Genomic DNA, 27,651 nt, shown 5'->3' on the forward strand with positions numbered 1-27,651 from the left:
ACGAAACAAACACAAAAACAGTTTCCTTACCTTGTTAAATCCTTTTGAAACTTTCCCTTTATTTTTTAGTAGTTTACATTTAACACAGTACTGTACTATATTTGCTGCCCTTTTTTTCTTTTTTTTTCTTTCTTTCTTTCTTTCTTTCTTTCTTTCTTTCTTTCTTTCTTTCTTTTTTTTTTTTTTTTTTTTTTGGTCTCTGGTGCTGCATGATTGCATACTCCTAGTTCCAAATGAGGTGTGTGGTTGACTGGTCAGTTCGTAGTTCTGAGGTTCTACTGTATTGGAAAAGGAAATTTCTCCATCAGCAGCAATCATAGCTTTTCTTGTAGTAAACAGTACTTATTTGCATGCTCAGTTACGAAAATAGTTCTCACAGATTTGATTTATGCTACCGCTCATTGAGTGGCTAATTGCCTTTGTGATAGCAAAAAAGTTGCAGTTAACTGTTCTTAAAGTTGAGAAGCCAAATGTGTATCAGGATATAGTAAATCAAAGGTAAGTAAATTTGAAGCCTTAAAGGAGGTCTTAACATGTTGCCCATACCATTTCTATTTGAGACTTTAGTAAGTACAATAAATTTCTCTAGTAGGTCTTGACAGTAACTTATTTTTTTACATTTCAGGCATATCTTCAACAGGCCCAAGAACTGGTTATACTTGAAACAATAATGCTTCAAACTTTAGGTATGTTATTTTAAATGGCATCCAGCCTGCACAAGAATATGCTCTTCATGCAATCAATTGAATGTAGATCCATTACAGTGGATCCCCAATACCATTGGCCTTTAGCAGACCCTTTCTGTTGCAATTTACTTGAACTGAGAAAAGAATATTTGCACTGTTAGCATGTAGGCTATATTAAGTTCAACAAATATTACTTAAGTAGCTATTGTTGCCACACTTTGGGAGGTTAAAATGTGCAGTGCCTTTTCAAATAGGTTTGGCACCAAAACCAATATCTGAACACAGATCAATGCATGATAATATTTTTGTTTAAGTGCATAGTTGTGTAGAACTCAGTTTAATAAGAAGAAAAATGAAGCTGCAAGGTGACTACAGAATTGTACCTGATCTAATGTTCTTAAAATTGAATGCTAGTAATGCTGTGGATAAAGTCTATTTTTAAAAAAATTTCAGAGAGCGAGTGATCTTTTTAATAACTTTTGGCATTTCAGAAATTGGATAGTTATTTTTAAATACAATCAATCTTTGGGTTCAAATTACGTTTATAAACTATTGTAGTGTCATTTTTGATTTATCACCAGAGCCAAGTAGAGAAATATGAACTTAGTCACAAGGTTACATGCCACACTGAAGTCTGCAGGTTTCTTCAAACAAATGATAAAAGCTTTATACCAAACTCTGTGCCCCCTTTTGTTTGTTATGCTTTGTTTTTATAACAGAGGGAAAGTAATGCAGTTGACATGGTCAGAATTGTTCTTAGTGACATCACCATTTGCAGAATCATTTCATTTTATGGTTTGAAACTTAAACCGTTTTCTTGGCTGCAAAGTATATGTGAATTTTTCATATTAGCAAACAAGAGACCTAACTTAATAAAAGCCATAGAAAGCGCATTTTTTTCTGGTTTTATTCTATATCATTTGTACAAAAGAATTGTGAAGTAAGGGTCAAATCCTAGTTCCCTCATCTGGCTTATTGACATTGGGGAGAACTGTGATGTTCATCGGCTGCAGAGGGTGGGGTTTGATACATGGTAGATCTTTCTTTTGTACAAATACAAATGTACTGCAGTTTCTGAAACATTCTTAATTTTTCAGGTTTTGAGATTACCATTGAACATCCACATACAGATGTTGTGAAATGTACGCAGTTAGTGAGAGGTCAGTGATCTTCAATAAAATGATTTATGAAGTGTCTTCCCCAGTGTGAGTAAATATAATTGGCACACCTTTTCCCGCCAGTTCTCTGTTACCCAAAGAGTACTCTTTAAACTGATGTGTTTCAGGTTGCTAAAAGCCAGATCTCAAAATTTCTCCTTTAAATGTTAGTGGTTTGCATAATTCAGAAAAGTATATTGGATTTCCATGATGTTTCTACCAATTGTTAGTTCTCTCCCTTACTTTTTTTCTGTCACTCTTCACTTCTCATTCCATGGCCCTATCATCTCACTCTTTCCTTCCATTCCATCAACTGACAGCCACAGTAATAGTTATAGGTGGTCTCCTGTGGCTGATACTTATATTTGGAAGAAGCAAGTCTTTGGGATTCCTCATTACTTTACTCCTGCCCTTTTCCAGAACTGCCAAAAGATATTTGGGATGGCAATTCATGATTTCATTCATAAACAAGTGCTTTTCTTATAGTATCTGCTGTAGAATTAAATACATTAGAGGGCTAGTTAATTTGAATCTGCAACTTTATTGGTAGAAAGTTCTTCTATCCATGCAAAAGCATCTTGTGTCAGTGTTGAGTTCTGCTTTGTCAAGGCACACATCAGCAAGCAGTGACTGGCAGAGTACATAGGAGGTCTGCCACATGCAGACACTTTGAGAGATATGTGAACGATACTATAAATAAGAACAATATCCCTATAATCCGAGAGCTGTTTTATCTGAATTGGAGTAGTGTTGGCAAGAAATGAAATAACCTATGTTCAACCAGTGATTGCATCCTTATGTAACCTTTTTCCACTAGCATGGCTGTAGATAATAAGCTATTATTCTTTATAAGCCTTTTTAAGAAAAAAAATTCAGGAGATTATTCCATAGTCCTGTCTATTTTCAGAACTAAATAACCAAGATATAGAGTTTGAGTGGTTTTTCTATACATAGTGTAGGAAGAAATTACTTGGATAAACTTACTATAAATATACTTATTCTTCTTGTGCAGGTGTCTGGGACCACCTGCGTAGTTAGGGTTGCATTTTAAAAAGGCACACAGCTGCTTTTCTTTTAAAAATAGGGGCCACTGGTATGACTTTTGCAAATTAAAATTTATTTTGAAATTGGCGTGTGGCTGAAAATTGACCTTGGCAGTCTTGTGTCTCAATGATAGACTCCTTAAAAGATTTATGTCAGTCTATAGAAAAATAGCTGGAAGTTGATTCTGGTGCAATTGATAGGTTTTGTGTGTGGAATTTTTTTACCCATTTAGGGTAATTTTTAGTTGTTACTTGCATAAATAAAACTTGCATATGACTTGGACATATGCAAGTCTGATTGTGTGTATCTAGCTCCAATCTTCTCCATCAGATGAAATCTACATCAGGAACTACATTTTTCTGTTACTTTATCCTGCAATGGGGGAGGTTTTTTGTGAGCAGCTGTTAAATAAAATCTTAATCAGCAGCTTCACTTCTGCCCTTTAACCACCTTTCTGCAAACTTCCCTTCTATCCTCTTCTGATACAGTCAGCTATTGCATCAGACTTTCAAAATTACTAATGTTTCAAGGCTGGGGGTGGAATCTGGTAATGGTGTGTGTGTATACGGAAGGATGATTGAGGGGGTCAGAATGAAGGTTGCAATGTATAGTCTGTGCCATGTGGTTGTAAGGGGTGTGCTTTATAAGCAGAGTATATTCTGTGAGGTGGCTAAACTTTACATTTCTTTGCTTCTTTCAGATGTATTTTCTGTAGCAACAAACTATGTATTGATGGTGTAAATATTCTTTATGAACATGTTGATGTTTAATGCTAGTGTGCACTTAACAGTAAGGATATTTTGTTAAACTGCATTTAAATCATACTACGGTTTAGGTGTGAAGACTCCAGTTATACCTGAAATTCTGTTCTTGTCTCTCCATACTAGACTAGATGAATATGAATTATACTAACCAAATCAGGATGAGTTTGACACGGTAGGATTGTAGTTTGATCTATCTAGTGATGAAAAGTGCTAAGAGCTAGATATATTGCATGATCCCAATTTAACGTAATTTGGTGTTTATTCCTTGGCACCACAGTGTGGTGTTCTGTGATGGATAAATGCTAAGTTTAGACGTTGAAAACTGGAGTGTTTAACATTGAACTATTGTCAGCATCAAATGCTTGGTGCTAAAGGGGTAGGATGGGGGAGGGATAGCTCAGTGGTTTGAGCATTAGCCTGCTAAACCCAGGGTTGTGAGTTCAATCCTTGAGGGGGCCACTTAGGGATCTGGGGCAAAATCAGGACTTGGTCCTGCTAGTGAAGGCAGGGGGCTGGATTCAATGACCTTTCAGGGTCCCTTCCAGTTCTATGAGATAGGATGGGAGAGACACAATAATAACTTCATTTGCCAGAGGCAGCACCTTTTCTTAGTTAAGAAGCACTGTCTCCAGGAAAGCCCTTTCAGAGTATGGTTAGTACAAACAGATCCCTATTTTGGGGATGTGCTGTCCACCCCATAGTAAGACCAATAACTTCCTAGGAAGCTCTGTCTGTTGGGTGGTGGGGAAAGAGGGACATTGACAAAAATTTCTAGTCGCAGAAGAAGATCCACAAGGTTAGCTGAGGCTTATCCATACATTTGCCTTCCACAACAGCCACCAGAGCAGCCAGACAGAATTCTCTGGTACCTCAAAAAAAAACTGTTACTCACCTTCTCATAACAGTTTTTCGAGATGTGGTGTTCATGTCCATTCCAATCAGATGTGTGCACGATGGCTGGAAGATTTTTCCCTTAGCAGCATTTGTTGGGTCGGCCTGGGTGCCTCCTGGAGTCACACCCTCATGGGGCCTGATATATAGCCCTGCCGACCCGCCACCCCTTCAGTTCCTTCTTGCCGGCTACTCCGACAGAGGGGTAGGAGGATGGATATTGGAATGGACATGAACAACACATCTCGAAGAACAAAAGTTACGAGAAGGTGAGTAACCGTTTTTTCTTCGAGTGCTTGTTCTTGTCGATTCCAATCAGGTGACTCCCAAGCAGATTTAGTAACTGGGGTCGGAGCTGTCCACTGACTGGAGTACTGATCTACCAAAGGCCACATCATCTCTGGCCTGCCTAGTAATTGCATGGTGTGCGGCGAAACTGTGTAACGATGACCACGTCACTGCCCGGCAGATGTCCTGGGTGGGGACTTGAGCCAGGAAAGCTGTTGATGAAGCTTGCGCCCTTGTAGAGTGCGCTGCTATCGGTGGCGCTGGGATTCCTGCTGGATTGTAGCACTTGGTAATGCAGGCTACAATCCATGATAAAATGCGCTGTGTCTATACAGGCTGGCCCTTCATCCTGTCTGCTACTGCGACAAAGAGCTGTACCAACTTCCTGAACGGTTTCGTCTTTTTGATGTAAAAGGCCAGCACTCTGCGGACATAGAGAGTGTGGAGCCTCTGCTCCCTGCTACTCGCATGAGGCTTGGGGTAAAAACGTGGGAGGAAAATGTCCTGATTGAGGTAGAACTGTGACACCACCTTTGGGAGGAAGGCCGGATGGGACCTGAGCTGAACCTTGTTCTTGAAAAAACACGGTGTAGGGCGGCTCGGACGTTAGAGCCCTGAGCTCAGACATCCTCTGGGCTGAAGTTATTGCCACCAGGAACGCAACCTTGTAGGAGAGGTAGAGCAGGGAGCTAGGGGCTCAAAGAGATGCCCCATGAGCCTAGGGAGGACCAAGTTAAGGTCCAAAGCAGGAACTGGTTGGTGGACGTGCGTGTACAACCTGTGGAGGCCCTTCAGGAAGCGACTGACCAGGGGGTTAGCGAAAACTGAGCGTCCCTGTACTCTCTGGTGGAAAGCCAAGATGGCAGCCAGGTGTACTCTTATAGAAGACAAGGAGAGACCTTCCTGCTTTAGGTAGAAAAGGTTATCCAAAATCTGGGGCACTGAGGCTAGTGCCACGGGAAAGTCGTGCTGAGCTGACCAGATTGAAAATCTCTTCCATTTGGCTAGGTACGTGGCCCTAGTGGAGAGTTTCCTACTGCCCAAGAGAACCTCTCTGATTTGTTCTGAACAGGAGAGCTCAAATGTATTCAGCCAGGGAGCCTCCAGGCTGTGAGATGCAGCGATTGCAGGTTCGGGTGCTGGAGCCGCCCGTGATCCTGTGTGAGAAGGTCTGGGAAGAGCGGCAGGGTAATCAGGGCTCTGACTGACCTGTCTAGAAGAGACTTGTACCAATGCTGGCGGGGCCAGGCTCGTGCTATGAGAATGACCTGAGCCTGGTCTCTGCAGATCTTGAGCAGGACCTTGTGGACGAGCAGTATGGGTGGGAAGGCATATAGAAGCGGTCCCCCCGCCCCCAATGGAGGAGGAACGCGTCCGCTGTGGAGCCTGGACTGTGATTCTAGAAGGAGCAGAACTGCTGACACTTCCTGTTGCGTCGCGTGGTGAAGAGGTCGATCAGGGGACAGCCCCACCTCTGGAAGAGTGAAGATGTGACATCCGGGCGAAGGGACCGCTCATGGCTGTGAAAAGATCTGCTGAGGCGGTCCGCCAGCTCATTCTGGACCCCTGGAAGGTACGATGCCTGTAGATCGACTGCGTGCGCTATATAAAAGTCCCATAACCTGAGGGCTTCCTGGCACAGGGGAGAGGAGCGTGCACCCCCCTGTTTATTGATATAGAACATCGCAGTCGTATTGTCCGCCATGACCGATGCACATTGACCTGCTAGATACGGGCAGAATGACTGATGCGCTAGGCATACCGTCCTGAGCTCCCTGACATTGATATGAAGATGATCTGTCTGTGACCAGAGGCCCTGCGTCCTGTGCTCCCTCAGATGAGTTCCCCACCCCAAGTCTAAGGCGTCCGTCACTAGCATCAGGGATGGTTGTGGGGCAGCAAAGGGGACTCCTGAGCACACCTGCTGAGCGTCCTTCCACCAGAGGAGTGAGTCGAGGATAGGGCAAGGCAGGGTCACGATCCTGTCCAAGCTGTCTCTGGCAGGTCTGTACGCTGATGCAAGCCACGACTGAAGCGTGCGAAGCCTGAGTCCGGTGTGCCGAGCCACGTACGTACAGGCCGCCATGTGGCTGAGAAGTTTGGGACAATTTCTCGCGGTGGTGGTGGGGAACGGTCTGAGTCCCTGGATCATGGTGTCGAGGGCCTGGAATCTTGCCTGTGGGAGGAATGTCCAGAACCTCCCCTATGAACTCTATCCTCTGGACCGGGGACAGAGTCGATTTCTTCTCGTTCAGTAGGAGGCCCAGATTCTCAAAGGTGGCTCTGATGAATGCCACCTGAGCTTCCACCTGAGCTCTGGATCGGCCTTTGATCAGCCAGTCGTCGAGGTATGGGAACACCTGTATTTGATGTTTCCACAGAAAGGCAGTGATGACTGCCATGCACTTGGTGAAGACTCAAGGTGCTGCTGATAGGCCAAAAGGGAGGACAGTAAATTGGTAATGGGAACTATTGACCACAAACTTGAGGAATTTTCAGTGGTTGTGCCCGATTGCTATGTGAAAATACATGTCCTTCACCTTGAGGGCAGCATACCAGTCTGCTGGATCCAGTGAAGGGATAATGGAGGTCAGGGAGACCATGCGGAACCTGAGTTTCCTCACAAACTTGTTGAGGTCGCTCAGGTCCAGTATAGGCCTTTGGCCTTCGGTATTAGGAAATAGCGGGAATAGAAACCCTTGCCCCTGTGTTCCAGTGGAACCTCCTCCAACGCCCCTAGTGCTAGGAGCAACTGCACCTCCTGAATGAGAAGTTGTTTGTGAGAAGGGTCCCTGAAGAGGGACAGGGAATGGGGGTGGAAGGGCGGGAGGGCACAGAATTGGATGGAGTATCCCCTCTCTACCGTGCAGAACATCCAGCGGTCCGAAGTTATACGGGACCATGCATGGTAGAAAGGGGATAATCAGGAGGAAAAGATAAGGCAGGGTGAATCCAGTCTCTGGAGTGGTGCACCGTCCTCGACCGCACCTTCAAAAGGCTGGTTTACGCAAGCCCAAGGGTCTGAGGTTGGCTTGGAAATCTTTTTGGTTGTGGAGCTGTTTGTCTGTCTTCTCTGAAAACAGAGTCTCACCCTCAAACCGGAGGTTCTGAATTGTTTGTTGGACTTCGTAGAGAAGACTTGCAACCAGGCCCCCTGCCGCATAGCCACCCCTGTCGCCATGACTCTTGTGGCAGCATCTGCAGCATCTAAGGCTGCCTGCAGTGAAGCGTGAGAGACTAATTTCCCTTCTTCCAACAAGGCGGTGAATTCTGATCGAGAGTCCGAAGGGATGAGCTCCGTGAACTTAGCCATGGAAGCACAAGTGTTATAAGAGTACCTGCTCACAATGGCCTGCTGGTTAGCAATATGGAGTTGTAAACCACCAGTGGAGTAGATTTTTTTTCTACCCATGAAGTCCAGGCGTTTAGCATCCCTATTCTTTGGGGAAGGACCTTGGGAACCTTGACTCTCTCACCGGTTAGCCACATTGACAACCAGTGAGTCCGGAGGCAGATGGGAGTAGAGATGCTCAAAGTCTCTGGAGGGGATGAGATACCGGCGCTCATTGCATTTGGCAGTGGGTGGCCGGGATGCCGGCATCTGCCATAGAGTCTTGGTGGTGTCCACCACTGTCTTTATGAGGGGTAACACTACCTATGAAGGCCCTGAGGGTGCTAAGATGTCCACCATGGGATCTGTCCTCAATCACCTCCTCAGCCTTGATGCCCAAACCTTGGGCAGCCCTGCAGAGCAACTACTGTAGAACTCTGTCCTCTAACGCAGGAGCTATGGACGTCCCTACCAACGCTTCGTCCGGTGACGAGGAGGAGGAAGTGTGCACCATTGGTGGAAGCTCCCTGCTGTCTGCCCCGGATGGGTCACGTGACTCCCGGGGCAGCGTTGGAGTAGGTGGTGCTGATGCCAGAGCTGTACGTGTCGTAGCCAACGTCAGCATCAGTCTTGCAGTAGGGAGCTGCATCGGCACGCTCAGAGGAGCCGCTGGGGTCCGGGGGCCAGGTGCCGACATTGGCACCTGGGCTGTAAGTGCCTGCATCAAGGTCGACAACGGTGCAGGCATGGGAGATGGGTGTGTCGCCATCGCAAAGGCCAATGCCAAAGTCGGAGCCGAGAACGGTGCTGGAGTTGACGACGGTGCCGGAGGGAAAGACGTCAGGACCGTTGGTGTCGGGTGCGTATGCACAGCGGAAGGGGGCACAAAAGTGGTGGAGGCGACTGAAGACATTGCTGAGCATGGGCGTTGGGTTCCTCCCAGGCCCTAGTGATAAGCCCAGGGAGTCTAGAAGGGCCACTGAGGCGGGTTCTGCCACTGCGGAGGCCACGCCTGATGCTCCCTTCTGTCTCTGCCCGACCTTGCTCTATGGCTTCTGCTCCTACTTGAGCGATAGGAGTCAGGCCTTGACTCTGAGGTCTCAGACACTGAAGACCATGGAGGGGCCAATCCTCGGTGCCTCAAACGTCAAGAGCTCAGGGAGTGAGAAGGCTGTCTGTCGGAGCGTGCAGGTGCCAATGGACAAGGCGAAGGGGAGCGCCTCGACATCATAGCAGGCTTTCCCTTAGAATGCACTGGAGGATGGGGCTCCGTCTGCGCTGAGGGATCCTCCCTGGCAGGCAAGAACGGTGCCGTCAAGTGGAGGAGATCTCTGGCGGCCTGGTACGCTTCCATTGTGGACGGGAGCTGAAGCTGCTGCGTAGGCGCCGGAGATGGAGGTGGGGCCGGACTCAACTGCCTCACCTGGACAGGAGTCGACACAGTCCTGGAAGGAGGCACCGAGGAGTGGCCACCTGGGGTCGCACTTCTTGAGGTTTAGTCGGAGGAGAACGGTCGTCTGGCTTTTTCTTCTTTTGAAACACTGGCAAATGGGAGCGGTGCCTATGATCAGATGGGCCTTGTGAGGAGCCGTGGCGGTGCCAAGCATTCTTGGAGGAGTCCTTCCGAGGCGCTCCGCCGGAGGGATTGGGCCTCTTGAGCCCGGGTCAGAATGGGGGCACAAGGCTGCCTCCATGAGGATCACCTTCAGCCTCTGTTCCCGTTCTTTAATTGTTCTCGGCGGAACTCAGGACAGATCTTTCAATGATCTTTCTGATGGGTCTCCCCCAGGCACCTAAGACACGACGAGTGCAGATCACTTTTAGGCATGTGCTTGATGCAAGCCATGCAGTTCTTAAATCCGGGGACCGCAGCATGCCACAGTGCCGGGGCCGGAGTGACGGGGGACCCCAACTACTATACTGTATTAAACTTTAACTGGAGTACTAACAACAACTAACTATATACACGGAATAATGAAGAAACTTGCTGAGCAAGAGCCAAAGGAAGTTCCAACCACTGTCACTGGCGGTAAGAAGGAACTGAAGGGGTGGCGGGTCGGCAGGGCTATATATTAGGTGCCATAACGGTGCGCCTCCAGGGGGTGTCAAGGCCAACCTGACAGCTGCTGCTAAGGGAAAAATCTTCTGGCCATCGTGCACGTGTGCGCGCACACACCTGATTGGAATCGAACAAGCACTCGAAGAAAAACTTCTGTTTTGCCTAAAACTTGATTTCTAATAACGTGCCTCACTAAAGACGGCAGATTCAGCAAAAAAAAAAAAAAAAAAAAGGTTTAAGAAATGCCTGTCTTGTAACAACAAATTTCCTATCTCAGACTCGTACTTGTTTTCCGATGCTTGGGTGAAGGGGACTTTACCCAGTCCCTGCCACATCTGCCTTACATTTACAAGCTGCCCATTCAAGAATGGAGTTTCAAATCTTATCCATGCTGATGGAGGCCCTGAGCTTCCTTCTTTGGGGAGAAAATACCCAAACACTAAAGAGCTTTTGAATTTAGTGGATAAAGGCATAAGAAGAACCAGTGGCTGGAAGCTGAAGCCAAACAAATTAAAAGTAGAATTAGGCACTGAGTTTTAGTCATGAGGGTGGTTAACCACTGGAACAAATTGCCAAGGGAAGTGGTGGATTTGCCATCTCTTGAAGTCTTCAGATCAAGAGTGGATGCATTTCTGAAAGATATACTTTAGCCAAACAGTAAGTGATTGGGCTCAATACAAGGATAACTGGGTGAAATTTAATGTGCAGAAGCCCAGATAAGATGATCTAATGGTGCCTTATGACTTTAAACTCTCTAAATCTGTGAATCTTTGAAGATCCAACCTTAGAATGTCTAAGTCTGGGGCTAAGAAGGTATGGACATTCTGGAAGATGGGGGACATCAGACTGATCCACATATTCTTCATCAGTGGTAAGAGACTGACAAGAAAGAGGAGACAGGACCACAATTGCCTATGAAGTCTGGAGACAGTGTATCTGTAATACCTGGCAGAAGGAAGTTCCCATTCCAAGGAGAGTCTGGTGTTGATAGGGAAATTCATGTTCGTAGTGGCAAAAATTAAGTTACTGGCTCCTGTGCTAGCTGAGAGATCAGAGGTGAGAAAATAATCCTCTTTCCTATTGCTGAGACTACCACCTCGGCCCTTCAGTTCTTGGTGCCAATCCAATCTGGTGTTCAGAGTTTAGTTCTGATTAACTTGAAGGGGTGGGAGTTGGTGCACTCATCCCCATCTCGGGGACCTTTCTTGATGCACCTGAGCAGAAGCCCCTCACCAATTAACCCTGCATCTACACTGGGACATATGATTCTCCTGAAAATGAACATTGGGAACCGGGGACTTTGCTTTGATCTTGCTGCCTTGTGGGAAACCTGCCACTGTTTTACCTTCATTGCCAGGTATCTTGGGATAGCCATTGTCCTTACTGTACTAATGTGAAAACTGCACAGTCAAAGTCTGTAAGCCTTCCAAACCACCAGTATAATCTGCTCAACTGTGGTTGAATCTGACAGAGAAAGTGACCCTGTAGAAGAGGAGGCAGATACAAATATATATCTTTTCCAGAGGATGTCAAGACCAAGACAATTCAGCTGCTGTTATGTGAGGTGGGAAGATTTTAAATAAGTTATATCCTGTCATTAGTAGAGGAAACCCTCCCATTCTGAACTTTTACCTCAGGTTTCTACAGTCTTCTTTCAAAGGGCTAATAGTCTTTTTGGGAATCAGACAAGACTATTCACAAACCTTAACTCTTGTACCCGGGCTTCTTCTAGTCTTTCCCCTATATATCAGGTGTTCATTAACACAGTCCGCTTCCTAGGGTCTGTTTGATCTTTTCCCTTTGGCCAGAGGATTCTAATAGCTCTTCATTCTTAAATGCAGACTCGCCCATCTTTTTCCAGGGATTGTTTGGGTATCTTCCTCTCCTTGGGATACCAGGAGAGCTTCCCTACCCAGCTTCTACTCTCTAAGTAATCCTTCTTGCAGTGAGTCTAGGTAGCTCTTATACCCTGATTGTCCCAGGAGGTTGTGCTCTCTCTGGGGCCATAAGTTCCCTAAATGTCTGACCATAAATGCCTGAGTCCTACTAACAAGCAGGCTGGTGGCACCTGCTCTTAAGGGGATCAGCACACTGAAATTTTCTGAGACTATAATTAAATACTTATAAGATCTCCCCAGAAGCACTGCACCTTCAACTGACTTGTCTTCAGGAGAAGGCTCATAGACTGAACATTGGGAACCACATCAGGTGGGCAGGGTTGCTGTGCCCATTAACAATTGATTCAGTAATCTAATCCTGCCAGGGATTTATGGAAGACCCCAGACTCTTGGAAGGTAGATTAATTGTACCACGTCCTGCCTTAAGGGTTTGGTTACTTACATCAAGTATCCAAGCCAGTCTTTCATGGTTGGTTGTGCAACAAAGGATTAAGTTAGACAGCTCTGCCCCTGAGTGATAAAGAATGATAGGAAACATATTCTTGGCTGGAAGTCGTATTTATCTGCCATCAGACAGATGAGTAGTAAACTATCATGATCTCTTGATTTGCTATGACTTTTATACTTTAGACAAGGTCATTGCTTTGTTGACATGCCTTCTGCTTTTTTGGCACATTTCTCAAATAATCCCTGATCAGCTCTAAAGAGTTAGTTAAGGGTGGAGTACAAGCCTTTAACTAGGTTTCTTTGCTTTAGTAAGATCTCACTAAGCTGCGTTAAAACATTGTCCTTGTTTAAAAAGTTTAGATGAATACCTTGGACAGTCTTTCCCTGTTGTGGCTTTGGTGTTTTGAGCTAAAATACCTGTATCCTGGTCTTTGGTAATCTTCATTTGATTACACAAAAGTATGTAAATAGAATAAATTTGAAATCTTAGTTACAAAAGTCTGTGTAATGCTGTGAGTGCAAGCATCCCATTTATGTGGACTTCAATTGAGGCTGAAATGTATAATTTTCAAATTGTGATTTTTTTTCCCTTAGTTTCTTGCTGTTCAATTTAAACAGTTTTGTTTTACATAATTTTAAATAACAATTCCATATTTGATAACTATCCTATTTGTTAACACTGGTAGCTTTTGGCAGCCCACTCTTTCTTTAATATAAAGTCATATTGATGAATTTGTGGTATTTCATCTTTCTTTAACTCAAATATCCTTTAGCAAAGTTGCAGTATTGTGTAGAAATCTGTGAAGATGGCTTATTCTGTACATTGACAAAATATGTAACAAACTGCAGTCTTGTTTAACCTTTCTGTTTTCAGTTATGTTTCCTTATGAAAGTGTCCATTTTTTTTTTTTTTTTTTTTTTTTTTTAAGTAGTAGAGCCCTGAATATGCTTTCCTGTGTCTTTTTGGGAAAAGCTACCAAAGAAGTTTAATTTTGAGAAAATAAGTTTGGTACGGAACTACTACCATAGATTGAAAAAGCTAAATATGTAGTACAATTCCATCAAATGTCAGTTTATTTTCTATCATTGTGGATTAGCAAAATATATGTGGGGAAACATGTCCTATTCTCTTACCAATTCTGTCAGATTCACTGATGTCATCAACAATGGATTATGGCATTGCCCAGCCCTAGCAAAAGGCATAAGGCTGGTTTACACATTTGTATCTTTATTATCAGCAGTAATGGGAAACAGAATTCAATTGGATTTTGATAAAATGTTGGTTTGAAAAGCTTCCCAGATTGCTAAATTTGAAAGCTACTGCTACAATTTTTCTTTTTCAGACAAACTCCTTAAAATAAAAGAATAGAGGTTTGTGACAATGCTCCCTTTGACATAAGATCCAACAGTACATTTTCTCCAGATAGCACTGATTTCAAGTGGTAGTATCAAAGTAAGAAAATTCAATGAAGGCTGCATTCAATCTTCAATTAAGCTCATTGTGCCCAGACATTCCATCTTACACATTTTAAGAGTAAGTGCTCTTATTTGAGTGAGGACCTTGGGGGTTTGGCAGATAAGGGCCAGAAATTTGGTGGCTGTTAGGCCCCAGGGACGTCATAATCAGTCTTTGGGATGTTGAAGACTTGAACTTGATGACCTTTTTTAATGAGTTATAAATTTGTTAAAATCTACATTGAAGCTTCTGATATCAAATGTTTTGTTCCATACTTATGAGCATTACATTTTGATTAAAGAAGGTGTATAAGTGCACACGAGCTAATGTAATTCTTAAACTGTCTAGTTTGGGAACTAGCTCTGTTCTAGGACTTTCTGGGATAATTATGGGTTACTGATGTATGGTCATTGAGTTTTCTCAACTGCTCTGTGTTCCTTGGGCTGGAGAAGAGCACTAGTCTCTGGCCTGAGCTATAGTGCAGCTGGCTCTCTATTGGACTGTCCCGCTGAGAGAGACCTAGCTGTGGGGAGGGTTGTGGTAAGGAACCATCTAGAACTAAAGTAGGGAGGCAGGCTGGCAAGCACTAGAATTGGGGTGGAAGGTAAGAGAGCCTCCCCTCCACCCACACTCTTAAATTTGGGAGGGCTAGGGAGATGAAAGGGAGACTTCCCTCATTTTGTGGCTCAGATGAAGACTGTTCAAGAGGCAGAAGGATCAACATTCTGTGTACAGTAGAGGGAAGGTTGATGAACTGAATGACTTGCCTATCTCCAAGTGTAGCTCAGTGAGGCTGAGTAAACCTGTCCTCAGATTTACATAAGATACTTTTAAAGGCAGCTAATTAGTGTTCTACATATCATTCATTTTGAGGTTAAAAACATTTTAATTTTGGAATGAAGCCAACGCTTAGTGTAGATTGCTAATTTTTCTTCTATTTTCTTTTTGTTACAGCAAGCAAGGATTTGGCACAGACATCCTATTTCATGGCTACCAACAGGTTGTTATCCTGAACCTCTTTGTTGCACTGTTGTAGCACACTATAGCTTCCTTTACTGCAGGGCCCCCTCCATGTGTCCTACCCTTGTTGCAACAGAAAACTGGGCCATCTACAGTGGTGGTACCTTTCTGTTTGCAGTGCGGTGTATTGTACAAGGGCCTTGTGGCACAAAAGGGGTTAAATGCACAATGAGAAGTGTAGTGGTGCTTTCTGATGACTTTTTCTCGATTTGTGAGTGCATAAGTCTAAAACTGGTAGCCTGAATAGCAGCTAAAGATTACAAAGAGATAAACTTAACCTAGAAAGTCGAGCATCTTGGTAAGTACAAAGCTATTTCTAGTTTACACTTGTAGTTAATGGCAATTTTTTCTTAATTTAAATACATTGATCCAATCCTAATTTTATGAAACTGCAGTCAGCCTAAAAACTCTTAAAATTACCTAATCTTCTTTCCAGGTAGACTAGAATTAGTCTAAGCAATGTTTGTCCTTCCAGAAGCAGTGTTTGTTTTTAACATGCGTTTTTAAAAATCTTAGTATTTATGTGAAATTAAAATTGGTTATCCAAATGCAGACTAGTAAATGTATCCGGCTATTCTAGTGCAGAAGGATGAAGTTTGGGAGTAGATCTAAAAGTCTTCCATGTGTTCTTCTTTGCAAAATTAATTTGAATTTAATGTAATCCTAGTACATGATTTTGTTAAAATCCAAGTTTGTATATGTAACGTTTGTTTGGGAGGACCCTAACCATTTTTGGTGGTCCCTTTATTATGGGATAGTTTCTTGTTTTGAAGAGTTTTGTTTACAAAAGCTGTTAGAATCACTGAATCTAAACCAGCATACTTTTGCTACTGCCAGCTGGGAAATTGAAATGAGAGGAGATTTTTATCCCAAACCTGGGCCTAATGAAGACTACTCATGTCACAGAAGTGATTCTCTCAACCTCTAGGAAACTATTGGGCATCCACAGCTACTAGTTTGATATGCAGTCTCAGTAATGAGCTGTATTAGTGATTTCACTGTGGCTGAAATTTTGTCAACCATGTTATGTTGAATTTTTGGCCCTCTCTTTAAAAATAAGTAAAAAGTAAAATGCCAATAGAAAGAGCTGAGGGTTACTATATTTTTATTTTTACTCTTGTTAAGAGCAAATTAAATTTACTCTTTACAGATAAATGACCTGCATTTTCTCAAGGTTGTAAAATAATTTCAGAATTTAATCAGAAGCATGTTACATGATTTAATGTTTAATATCTGTTTGATACAAAACCTTATGCTATATCTTAGTGGTTGACTTGTTTGGGTTTTTTATTTTACATGTTTGAATTCTCTGCAACAGCCTGCACCTTACTACCTTCTGTCTTCAGTACAAACCCACAGTGATAGCATGTGTGTGCATTCATTTGGCATGCAAGTGGTCCAATTGGGAGATTCCTGTATCGACGGATGGAAAGCATTGGTGGGAATATGTTGATCCTTCAGTTACTTTGGAATTGCTAGATGGTAAGTAGTATTGCCTTTTGATTTCTTTTAAATGTTGTGACCTTGTTCTTGTAGTTCTGCTATTGTTTCAGCTAACATTTAACTCACCTCCAACTACTCTAGGTCCTGGGTAAGGGAAGCCCTTGAGCTCATGCTTAAATAACATTGACTTTATAGATGAGATCCTCACCCCTGCTGTGACCATGTAGGCCAGAAAAAAGGGCCAGAGCAGAGTAAAGGGACAAAATGAGCCCCATATCAGCTGTGGGAGAATTCTCGTGGCACAGGAATTGGAAGATGGCCATAAGGCTGCCCCCTCTGAGGACTCCCTAGCAAGACTTGGCATGTGGACCGTGCTAAGGGCAGGGCCTTCACATGCAATAGTACTGCTCATAGGACAGCCTGGGGAGGCTACCATAACTCAAACATGCTCTCAGGGCTGTCTAAATTAGGCTGGGGGCTTCTGGAGCCCAAGAGGATCCAAGGATGGCTTAAAAGCCATGATAGCCTCACCTTTTGGGGGTTGCAAGTTCAACACAGGCTTAAATTGTTTGCTGAAGTGGGATTTTAAATAATCATACTGAAAAACTGAAGTTCTCATAGAATGTGCTGCCTTAAGATGGCAATTTGCTTCATTTCCACCCACATTATTAACCACCACTAAAGATAATTTCTTTAAGATTATAAGATTGAAATAGGATCAACCATATTAAAGCCAATTTTGTGCAATAGGAATGAATCTAGCATAGCCCATGGAACCTTAATGTTAGTACCATGGAATATCTATTTAATGGATTTTATCAGAAAGAGTAATAAACTTTTTCTGCTAACAGAAAATTAAATGGTCTAGATATTTACCAAAGTGTGTGTGTGTTTTACTGTTCATGATGACCAGTTTTGTGTCTCTGTTACCTTATGCTGCTCTTGTCTTGTTTCCATCTGTCATCACTTGATTTAGACTTAGTCCCTGCCCCAAAGAGTTTATAATCTATCCCTTTATTTGTGTCTAGCACAATGAGGCTCTGGTCTGTGATTGATATCCCTAAGCACTATTGCAGTGCAGTAATAAATGCTGTCTAGCATTTGCAAATCTATATACTAATCAGAGGTGCTAGGAGATGTCTTGTAAAGAAAAATCAAAAATCTCTGGTGTAGAGCTGTGCCGTACAACCCATGACTTGGATATGACCCACAAAGGCTTCTTTTGACCTGCTGTTTCTTTCATTTCTGTGTCACAAGTTTTTCATTTTAAAAAACAATTCCATCAAGCGAAGAGAATATGAACGGATGCAGCACTATCCACAGAATCAGTGAGGCATCATAAAACCGCAAGGTTGTCTGCCTCTATTCATCTCAGTGGAATTTTCTCTGTAGTCTACAGATAAAAATTAAAATATCAGCATAATTTTACTGTTTATTTAGTAAATGTATTTGGTTTTTTGCTTTTTATTCTGGGTGGATATCAGTAATTAGACTGAAAAGATCTGCTAGGCTGTACCACAGATCTATGTGCCCAAGACATCTCTCATTCCTCACTCAAGCTTGGTTCTATCCCTGGAGCAGCAGCATGCCAATCAGAGCAAATGTAGGAAAAGAGGGTATAAAAGGTGTGTGTAATGGGCTGAGCAGATCACGGGGCTTAGCGGCATAAAGCTCCTGGGGAGATTAGTTTGCACTTATTTTGCAAGGCCTATTGAGGACTTGGCTCTTTGGGATTCCACTCTGAAATCTAAAGCTGCCTCTTGACTCAACATGTATTTTCAGGTACTTAAAAATGTTAAATTTTAGTAGGTAGTAGTAGTCCCTTTGCAGTGTCAAAGGATACAGAGGCCTTAGTTGCTTCATGGATATCTTAATTGAAAAGACCTTTCCCACTTTCTAACATGGCACAAAATTTTGCAGAAGCAACACTGGAGGAATTGATCAAGAAGCTCAAGTGATCTGCAGATTTTCAAAGGGTCAAATGGTTTGTGTTACGTTAAAGACCTTCATTCAATTGTCCCTGAAGAAGCTGAACCCAGAGATCAGATAGTAGGAATTGACTTTTACAACGCCCTGATACAAGTTTCATGCTGGAAACTCACTGAATTTTTTAAAATATCTGCCTTCAGAGTGACAGATACCCAGTGTTTTAAAGGGCTGCTTTTTGTGCAGGCCTTTTTGGAATTATATTTATGAACAGACCTCTTGGAGAACTTTTGATTTGTTCGGACAACAATTCCCAAACATCCCAAGCTGCTTTTTGTAATGTGTGTGCCACTTTAGATCTGGATACCAAGAAGTTAGAAACAGTAAAAGTCTTTCCCAATTATGCTGCTTCTTTAGGACCCTCAAAACTGCGTACAGCATAGTTCAAACAAATTTTCTGATTAAAATATGTAAGTCAATTTTGTTCAGCTCCTAGTACTGCAAAGATAAAGAACATAAGAGCTGCTACACTGGATCATACTGGTGGTCCACCTAACCCAGAATCCTGTCTCTGACAGTGACCAGTACCATAACATCTGGGAGAGTGTACAGAACAGGGCAATTTTTGAGTGATCGACCCCATCTTCTATTCCCATTTTCTGGTAGTTAGAGGTTATGGGGCATCTTGAGCATGGGATTGCATTCCTAATAGCCATTGATGGATGTATCCTGCATGAACTTATTTAGTTCTTTTTTGAAGCCAGTTATACAACATCCCAAGTCAATGAGTTCCACACGTTAATTGTGTGTTGTGAGAAAAATTACTTCATCTTGTTTGTATTAAAGCTGCTGCCTATTAATTTCTTTGAGTGACCCTTGGTTTGTCTATTGTGGGAAAGGGTAAAAACTTCTCACTACACTTTTTCCACACAATTTATGATCTAATAGACATCTATCATATCCCCCCTTTGTCATCTCTTTTCTAAGCTGAACAACCCTAATCTTTTTAGTCTGCTCATATGGAAGCTGTTCTATCCCCTTGATCCTCCGTGTTGCACTTCTTAGAACCTAGTCCAATTCTACTAATCCTTTCTGAGATGGGGTGACCAGAACTGAACACAGTATTCCAGGTATGGGAGCACCATGGATTTATGTAGTGGCAAGGTAAAATTTTCTTGTCTTATTTTGTATCCCTTTCCTAACAGCTCCTAACATTGTTAGCCTTTTTGTCCACTGCTGCACATTGAGCTGAAGTTTTCAGAAACTATCCACAATGACACCAAATTTTTCTTGAGAGGTATCAGCTAATTTAGAACCCACCATTATATATGTATAGTTGGGATTATTTTTTTCTAATATGCATTACTTTGTGCTTATCAACATTGAATTTCATTTTGTTCCTCCGTCACCAGTTTTGTGAGATTCCCCTATAACTCTTCGTATTGGACTTTGGACTTACAAAATTACAGCTTTGGACTTACAAAATTATTGAAGATAATTATCACCTGCAAACTTTGCCACTTCATTGTTCATTCCCATTTCATTAATAACTATGTTGAATGACACAGGTCCCAGTGCAGATTCTTGGAGGACCCTTCTGTTTACCTCTCTCCAGTGTGAAAACTTACCATTTATTCCTACCCTTCATTTCCTATCTTTTAGCCAGTTACTGATCCATGAGAGGATCTTCCTCTTATTCTATGACTGCTTAGTTTCTTTAAGAGCCTTTGATGAGACCCCTTGCCAGGGGCTTCCTGAAAGAGACCCCTTGCCAGGGGCTTTCTGAAAATCCAAGTACACTAGCTAGATCACCCTTATCAACACGCTTCTTGATACGGTCAAAGAATTCTAATATATTGGTGGGGCATGATTTCCCTTTACAAAAGCCACGTTGACTTTTCTCCAGCATACTATGTTTATATGTGTCTGATAATTCTGTTCTTTAGTATTGTTTCTATCAATTTATCTTGTACTGAAATTAGGTTCACCAGCTTGTAGAGAATTGCCAAGAACGCCTCTAAGGCCCTATTAAAAATCAGTGTTATGTTAGCTATCTTCCAGTCATCTGGTATAAAGGCTGATTTCAGCAATAGGTTACAAACCACAGTTAGTAGTTCTGCAGTTTCATATATGAGTTCTTTCAGAACTCTTGAGTGAATACCATCTGGTCCTGGTGATTTTATTACAGTATAATTATCAATTTGTTCTAAAACCTCTTCTATTGACACATCAATGTGGGACTGTACTTGTCACCCAAGAAGAATAACTTTGTGGGTATCTTCTCTCCCCTTCTTCCCTCTCCCCCCCCCCCCTTTTCAGTGAAGACGAATGCAAAGAATTAATTTTGTTTTTCTACAATGGCCTTGTCTTCCTTGAGTGCTCCTTTAACGCCTTTGTTGTCTAGTGGCCCCTTTGCCTGTTTGGCAGGCTTCCTGTTTCTGATGTTCTTAAAAAGAATTTCTTGCATTTTTAGTAAATTGCTTCTCAAATTCTTTCTGGGCCTGTCTTCTTATACTTAACCTGCCAGAGTTTGTGCTCCTTCCTATTATCTTTATTAGGGCTTGTCATCCAAATTTTAAAGGATGCCTTTTTGCTTCTATTGGCCCCCAGTACTCTGCTCTTGAGCTGTGGTGGCATTCTTTTGGACCTTTTAATGTCTTTCCTGATTTGGTATATACATCTCATCTGAGCTTCCATTATGATGGTTTTTAAATAGCTCACATGCTGCTTGCAGGTATTTAGCCCTTTTGATGATTCCTTTTAATTTTCATCTAACGAGCATCCTCATTTTTATGTAGTTCCCTTTTTAAAGTTACATTTTACCGAGGTGGGCTTTTTAGTATTATTTCTCCTCCCCTCCCTGTTGCATTTAATTACACCTGTACCCCGATATAACGCCGTCCTTGGGAGCCAAAAAATCTTACCGTGTTATAGGTGAAACCGTCTTATATCGAACTTGCTTTGATCCGCCGGAGTGCGCAGTCCTGCCCCCCCTGGAGCACTGCTTTACCGCGTTATATCCAAATTCGTGTTATATTGGGTTGCATCATATCAGGGTAGAGGTGTACATTTTGGTCCCTATTACCAAGTGGTTGAGCTCTAGTTATCTCTTGGACCAGTACCCGTCCTTCACTTTGGACTAAATCAAGAATTGCCTCTCTCCTAGTGGTTTTCAGAACTAACTGTTCCAAGAAGCAGTCTTTTATGGTGTCTAGAAATTTTATTTCTGCATCATGCCATGAGGTGACACTTACCCAGTCAGTATAGGGATAGCTGAATTCACCCATTATTATTGTGCTTTCTGGTTTTGTAGCCTCTCTAAACCTCCCTTAGCATTTCACATTCACTGTTACCATCCTGGTTAGGTGGTCAGTGTATATTCCTACTTCTGTACTACTTTTTTTCCCCTAGGCATTCAATTTCTATCCATAGTGATTCTGTGGTACAGTTTTGTTTAAGATTTTTACCTTATTTGACTCTGATTTGTTTAACGTATAATGCCAGTCCCCCAGCAACGTGACCTACGCTGTTATTCCTGTATATCTTATACCCTGGTATTAACATGTCCTATTGATTATTCTCTTCCTACCAAGTTTCTGTGATGCCTATTTTACCAATATCCTCCTTTAATCCCAGATACTGTAGTTCACCCATTTTAGTATTTAGACTTCTAGCATTTGTATATGAGCACTTGTACATTTTGTCAATATTCAGTTGCTTGCCTTCGTGTGTTATATTTAAATGGGACTCCTACATTTGCCTGTTCCTCACTACATCTTACCTGTATTTTACCAACTTCTTTCCTGTCCTCTATACTAAAATAAAGTTCCCTCGAAGGGATGTCTGCACCTGAACCATGTACTCCTCCACCCCTATCAGGTTTTCCCCAGTTTAAACAATCCACTACAACTTTTTCAATTTTACATGCCACTAGTCTGGTTCCATTTTGGTTAATGTGGAGCCCATCCTTTCTTTATAGGCCAATCCTTCCCCAAAAGTTCCCCAGCTCCTAATAAATGTAAATCCCGCTTCCCTGTACCATTGTCTGATCTATGCACTGAGACCTTGCAGTTCTGCTTGCCTTACTGCCCTGTGATTGGAACTGGAAGCATTTCAGTGAATGCTACCATGGAGGTCCTGGACTTCAATCTCTTACCTAGCTGACTAAACTTGGCCTCCAAGACCTCTCTCCAACCTTTTCCTATGTCATTTTGATACTTACATGTACCACCGGCTCCTCTCAGCACTACCTCTGAGACTATCTAGAATGATGTTTCGTGAGATCTGCTACCTTTGCACTCAGAAGGCAATTCACCATGCAGTTCTCTGAATCATCACAAACCCAACTATCTACATTTCTAATAATCAAGTCCCCCATTACTATTGCCTATCTCTTCCTAGTAACTTGGCTCCCTGACATCGGAGGGATATCCTCAATGCAAGAGAATATCATGCCATCATCTGAAAGGTGGGTCCCAACTATGAGATCATTTCCCTCTGCTCTAGTGTGATGGTCTCATGCCCTGAGACTTTCATCCTCCTTAACAGCACTGGGGCTGTCGGACAGGAGGTAGGACTACTCCACCATGTCCCTGAAAGTCTCCTCTGTATAGCTCTGTCTCTCTCTTTGCTCATCCAGTTCAGCCACTCTGTCTCAGGGCCATGAGTAGCTTGCATTGCATGCACACGTATGCCACCTGTCCACGAGGCAGGTGGGAATACATGTTGCACTTAGTGCGATAATATGGGTAGCTGCCACCCTTCTGCTGGTTTTCTGCCTGCATTTTTACTCTTGGAGTGGCTTAGTGTTGCCTAAGTTTAGGATATGTTTGTTAGGTGTATTGAGTTTTCTTTATTTTGTGAGTTTTCTTGAACTTGGTGACTTTCTATTTATTAAATCTCTTGGACTCCTTCCCTGCCAAACTTTCTCTACAGCCAAACTCCCCTGGCCTTGGCGGTTCACTCAGTTCCTGTGTTTACTCTCTGTCACCGGCTTTCTGTTCAAGAGGGGGCTCTCCCAGGAGGCCTCTCAAAGTAACTTCCTCCCCGCACATACTAGACTACACCCCTTCATACCTATTATTGATTACTTCTGTCCTGGCCTCTAAGGGTATGTCTACACTGCAGTTAGACACCCGCTGCGGGGCTTTTTAATTACAGTGTAGGCTTCCGGCTCGCGCTGGAGCCCAGACTCTAGGACCCTGCAAGGTGGGATAGTTATAGCCCTTGGGGTATCACTAATGAATGATTTACTCTGCTTCCACAGTGGCTATGAGTCACTAGTGCAGCTTTTCTGACCAAGCTTGTTAAGATAAGGTTTAGATCTGGGTAAGCTTTTAGATTTTAAACTGCTTGGCTTATAAAATGCTCAGCCCCTTCAAACTAAATTTTAAACTAAACTAAGGTTTTAAGGTTTAAGATTTAAGGTTGTACGCTATTACTGAAAAGATGCAAGAGGGTAAGTTCTCTAGTGTATTTTGATGTACAGCAGTAGCAGGGTCCACACAGCCAGTTACTGTGTGGCAAGCTGGGGTTCTGTAAATGTACACCATGGCTTGCCTCTACTATCTGACTGAGTAGACAAAACCAGAGATTCCATTACTGATTCAAGTGTGAAAAGAGGCTTTTGGTTTTTTTTCACCAGAGCTCACACACGAGTTTCTGCAAATATTAGAGAAAACGCCTAGCAGACTGAAGAGGATTCGTAATTGGAGGGTAAGAACTTGTTGCCTAAGTAATTTGCCATGGGACATAACTGCCACAAACCTAAAAGTAAGATTGTCAACTTCCTGAACTTTTCCCTGGCAATATGTTCATAATTGTATGTCCCTCTGTAGTTCCCTATTATGGTAGCTTTAAATTAAAAAAAAAAAAGAGAGAGAAACCATGAAATCCACCTTATTTTACCCAGTTTTGAGATATGTTAGGTAACTGTTTATTTTTAGGTCTTTCTAAGTTTGTCCTTACTCTTTTTCCTTTTCATATAGGCTAATCAGGCTGCTAAGAAACCGAAAGGAGATGGACAGGTATCTGAGAATTCTCTTCTTGGATCATCTTTGGTCCAGAATTCCATTTTGGTGGATACTGTTACTGGTGTATCTGCCAACACAAGCTTCCAAAAATCATCCACATCAACCTTTCCTCCACCAGTACCTCTGAACTCAGGGAGTATGTCTGTTCAACACAGTCATGCACCTGAAAACTTGGCAATATTAGCTACAGGAATGCCAAGTACCTCATATAGTTTGGCATCACACCAGGAATGGCCTCAACATCAAGAACAAACAAGGACCGAACACATATATTCTCAGAAACAGGAAACTACGTTACCTGGTAGTCAATATAATCTGAACTTCCAATCAGGAACTTCTGTACAATTGCATTCTGGGTTACATCACAGATCTGACAAACTTACTGAGCATTCCACTGGTAAACAAGACTATGCTCACAAGTCAGGAAACAAACACCATGGACAGGTTGCTGCTCCAATAATTCCTCAGAAAATGTCCTTGGATAAATACAGAGAGAAACGCAAACTAGAAACCCTTGAACTGGATGTAAGGGAACATTATGTAACTACGCAAGTAGAACAGCAACATAAAAAGCACATCCAACCACAAGCAGCCAGTAGCAGTTCTGTTACTTCCCCTATTAAAATGAAAATTCCTGTTGCAAATGCAGAGAAACCAGAAAAACATTTGTCTGATAAAAAAGAAAAGGGTGGATCACTCAAACTGCGAATACCAATCCCACCTACAGAAAAGAGTTCCAGTAAAGAAGATCTGAAAATGAAAATTAAAGTTTCTTCAGAAAGACACAGCTCATCGGATGAGGGCAGTGGAAAAAGCAAACACTCAAGTCCACATGTTAGCAAAGATCATAAAGAAAAGCACAAAGAACATTCTTCAAATCGCCATCACAGTAGCAGTCACAAGCATTCACATAGTGGTGGCAGTAGTAGTGGCGGCAGTAAACATAGCACTGATGGAATAACACCAACTGTTTTGAGGAGTCCTGTTGGCCTGAGTAGTGATGGTAATTCCTCTAGTTCCGGCTCTTCAAGGAAGAAGTTGCACAGCAATGATGCTTCTCACAACCACCACTCCAAATTGAGCAAAAGTTCCAAAAGTTCAGGTAGTTCATCTAGTTCTTCCTCCTCTGTTAAGCAGTATGTATCCTCTCACAACTCTGTTTTTAACCTTCCCTTACCCCCTCCTCCCCCTGTCACATACCAGGTGGGCTACGGACATCTCAGCACCCTCGTGAAACTGGACAAGAAGCCAGTGGAGAACGGTCCTGATGCCAATCACGAGTACAGTACAAACAGCCAGCATATGGACTACAAAGATACATTCGACATGCTGGATTCGCTGTTAAGTGCCCAAGGAATGAACATGTAATCAATTGTTTAGGTCACTTTTCTTTACTTTTTTAATTTAAGAATTGTTAGAATGGAAAACTTTCTAATCTAGCAGTAGCAACACCAGCTGTTGTTGCCATGGTTTCAGTATATGTAAGTGCTGCTTTATCCTTCACTCTGAAAAGAAGAGGTATAGTAAACAAGTCTTTATCTCCACATACAATAGTGTTATAAATACTGTAATAGCATGGAAGGTGCAAAAATCTCAGTATTTCTACAACTGCAGCTAAGAACAGTAGAATGATCATCTGCTTTTAGGTGTCTAGAATGCCTCAAGCATTGATTATTTATAATTTTGAATACTGCAGCCACCATTTTTGTTGCTTAGCTTTTGAATGAGTGTAATTGTTTCCTTGTGTATTTATACTGTATGTATGATTTGCATGTTTCAAAGATAAAGGGATTAAAAACAGTATACTGACAACTGTTTACAAGAAAGTGGAGAAAAATGTACATACATTTTTGTATGTTTAGATATACCATAAATACTCAGGATTGGAGCTGCTTGTAAGTATAACAAAATATACATAACTTTATTTTATCTTGTGTCAGAGTCCATCAGTAATCTAAACAAAGGTGACGCTTTGTCATGTTTATCTTGAACTGTAGGCCTTATTGGAAGCTGCTTAAAAGGGCACTTCACTAGAGTGGGTAATCTAGTACCATGTATGGTCATCCACGGGAGAGCATCACCAATGAGGCAATAAAGGAGTTTGGGCCTCAGTTTGCTGATTGTGACCAGATTGACTGCTGAAATGCGCCCCAAGCTTTCTGAAGGAAAAAAGAATAAAGTTTACATAATCTTTTGATGTGAAGTGCATTTAAATGTTTATTGGCTTGATGCAGTAATATAGGCAGAGCTGTTACTTAATGATTACGTAGATTAATGTGAGTTAAGAACTGAAATTCATAAAAACTTATAGTGAAAAATTAGTAAGTTGTTTTTTAAACTTTAATACCATAAGTTATTTTAATAGTAAACAGGGATCACTGTTTCCATTACCATTTCAGAATAAGAGCCATGTTCTGAATTCCAAAAAGTGTATTTGTGTGTGATGCCATATTTCTTTTACAGGTGAGAATGCAGTCTTCACAATAAATAAGAGTAAAACTATGATATCCCAACTTTCCTTTATATTCCAACAATAAAATAGTTACCACTGATTCTCTGTGCATTGTACTTGTGATTAGTTACAAAATTGGAGGTTACTTGTTTTGTTTTTAGCTCTGTGAAAAATCACTCTCCAATTAAACCACTAGTATACACTTTATCTGTCTGCAAGTGTCATAATATGGCTTGTGTACTGTTTGCACAGTCTTCTGCCTTTTTAGAAGAAATGAGAGACTTGAATGTTTATACATCATTTTTGTTGAAAGCCAATACTACAGTTCCGTTTTACCAGCTGACAATTAACTAATTTTATGGCTGTGCTTAAAATCATTAATAAGCTATGAATGAATTCAACATGTATTCAGTATAAGGTAGCAAAAGCTGGTTCCTAGTGACTGTTTTGATTTTTTTTAAATATATAAGAAGTGAAGTTTTGCTAAATCACCTGCACATGCAGTTAGTACTCAGTGTAACTGGTTGTAAACACTTCAGAATTTTAATCTGAAGCTTAGCCCTTTAGTTCCATTATTAAATGAAGTGCTTTAAACTACAAAATTGTTCAGTACCTACCAGTTTGTAGTTGCTATATTATGTAACTACAGGTATATCAATTACTATGTAATACTCAGTTTCCAGTAATGCAAAAGCTTGTAACTAAGTTTTATTTGAACAATGGATACTACTTTTTACATCTAAACATTTTAAATTGA

At 42.0% G+C, this 27,651-nt stretch overlaps 1 protein-coding gene across 6 annotated transcripts in view; it reads left to right on the plus strand.

Moving 5' to 3' along the window:
* The window catches only part of CCNT2 (cyclin T2), a 44,997-nt gene extending 17,837 nt beyond the window's left edge, over positions 1-27,160 (plus strand). For 4 of the 6 annotated variants that reach the window (XM_034785221.1, XM_034785222.1, XM_034785227.1 and 1 more), the window contains 6 exons: positions 626-686; positions 1,784-1,846; positions 14,976-15,021; positions 16,360-16,523; positions 24,055-24,125; positions 24,398-27,160. In XM_034785221.1, coding sequence (XP_034641112.1) covers positions 626-686; positions 1,784-1,846; positions 14,976-15,021; positions 16,360-16,523; positions 24,055-24,125; positions 24,398-25,810 — 1,818 coding nt within the window. In that variant the 3' untranslated portion in view covers positions 25,811-27,160. The remainder of the gene's footprint in view (positions 1-625; positions 687-1,783; positions 1,847-14,975; positions 15,022-16,359; positions 16,524-24,054; positions 24,126-24,397) is intronic. The other 2 variants (XM_034785223.1, XM_034785225.1) reach the window with 1 other exon arrangement.
* Positions 27,161-27,651: the final 491 nt, after the last annotated feature.

This window comes from Trachemys scripta, chromosome 11 (genome assembly GCF_013100865.1).
Source record: "Trachemys scripta elegans isolate TJP31775 chromosome 11, CAS_Tse_1.0, whole genome shotgun sequence".
Taxonomy (NCBI): Eukaryota; Metazoa; Chordata; order Testudines; family Emydidae; genus Trachemys; species Trachemys scripta.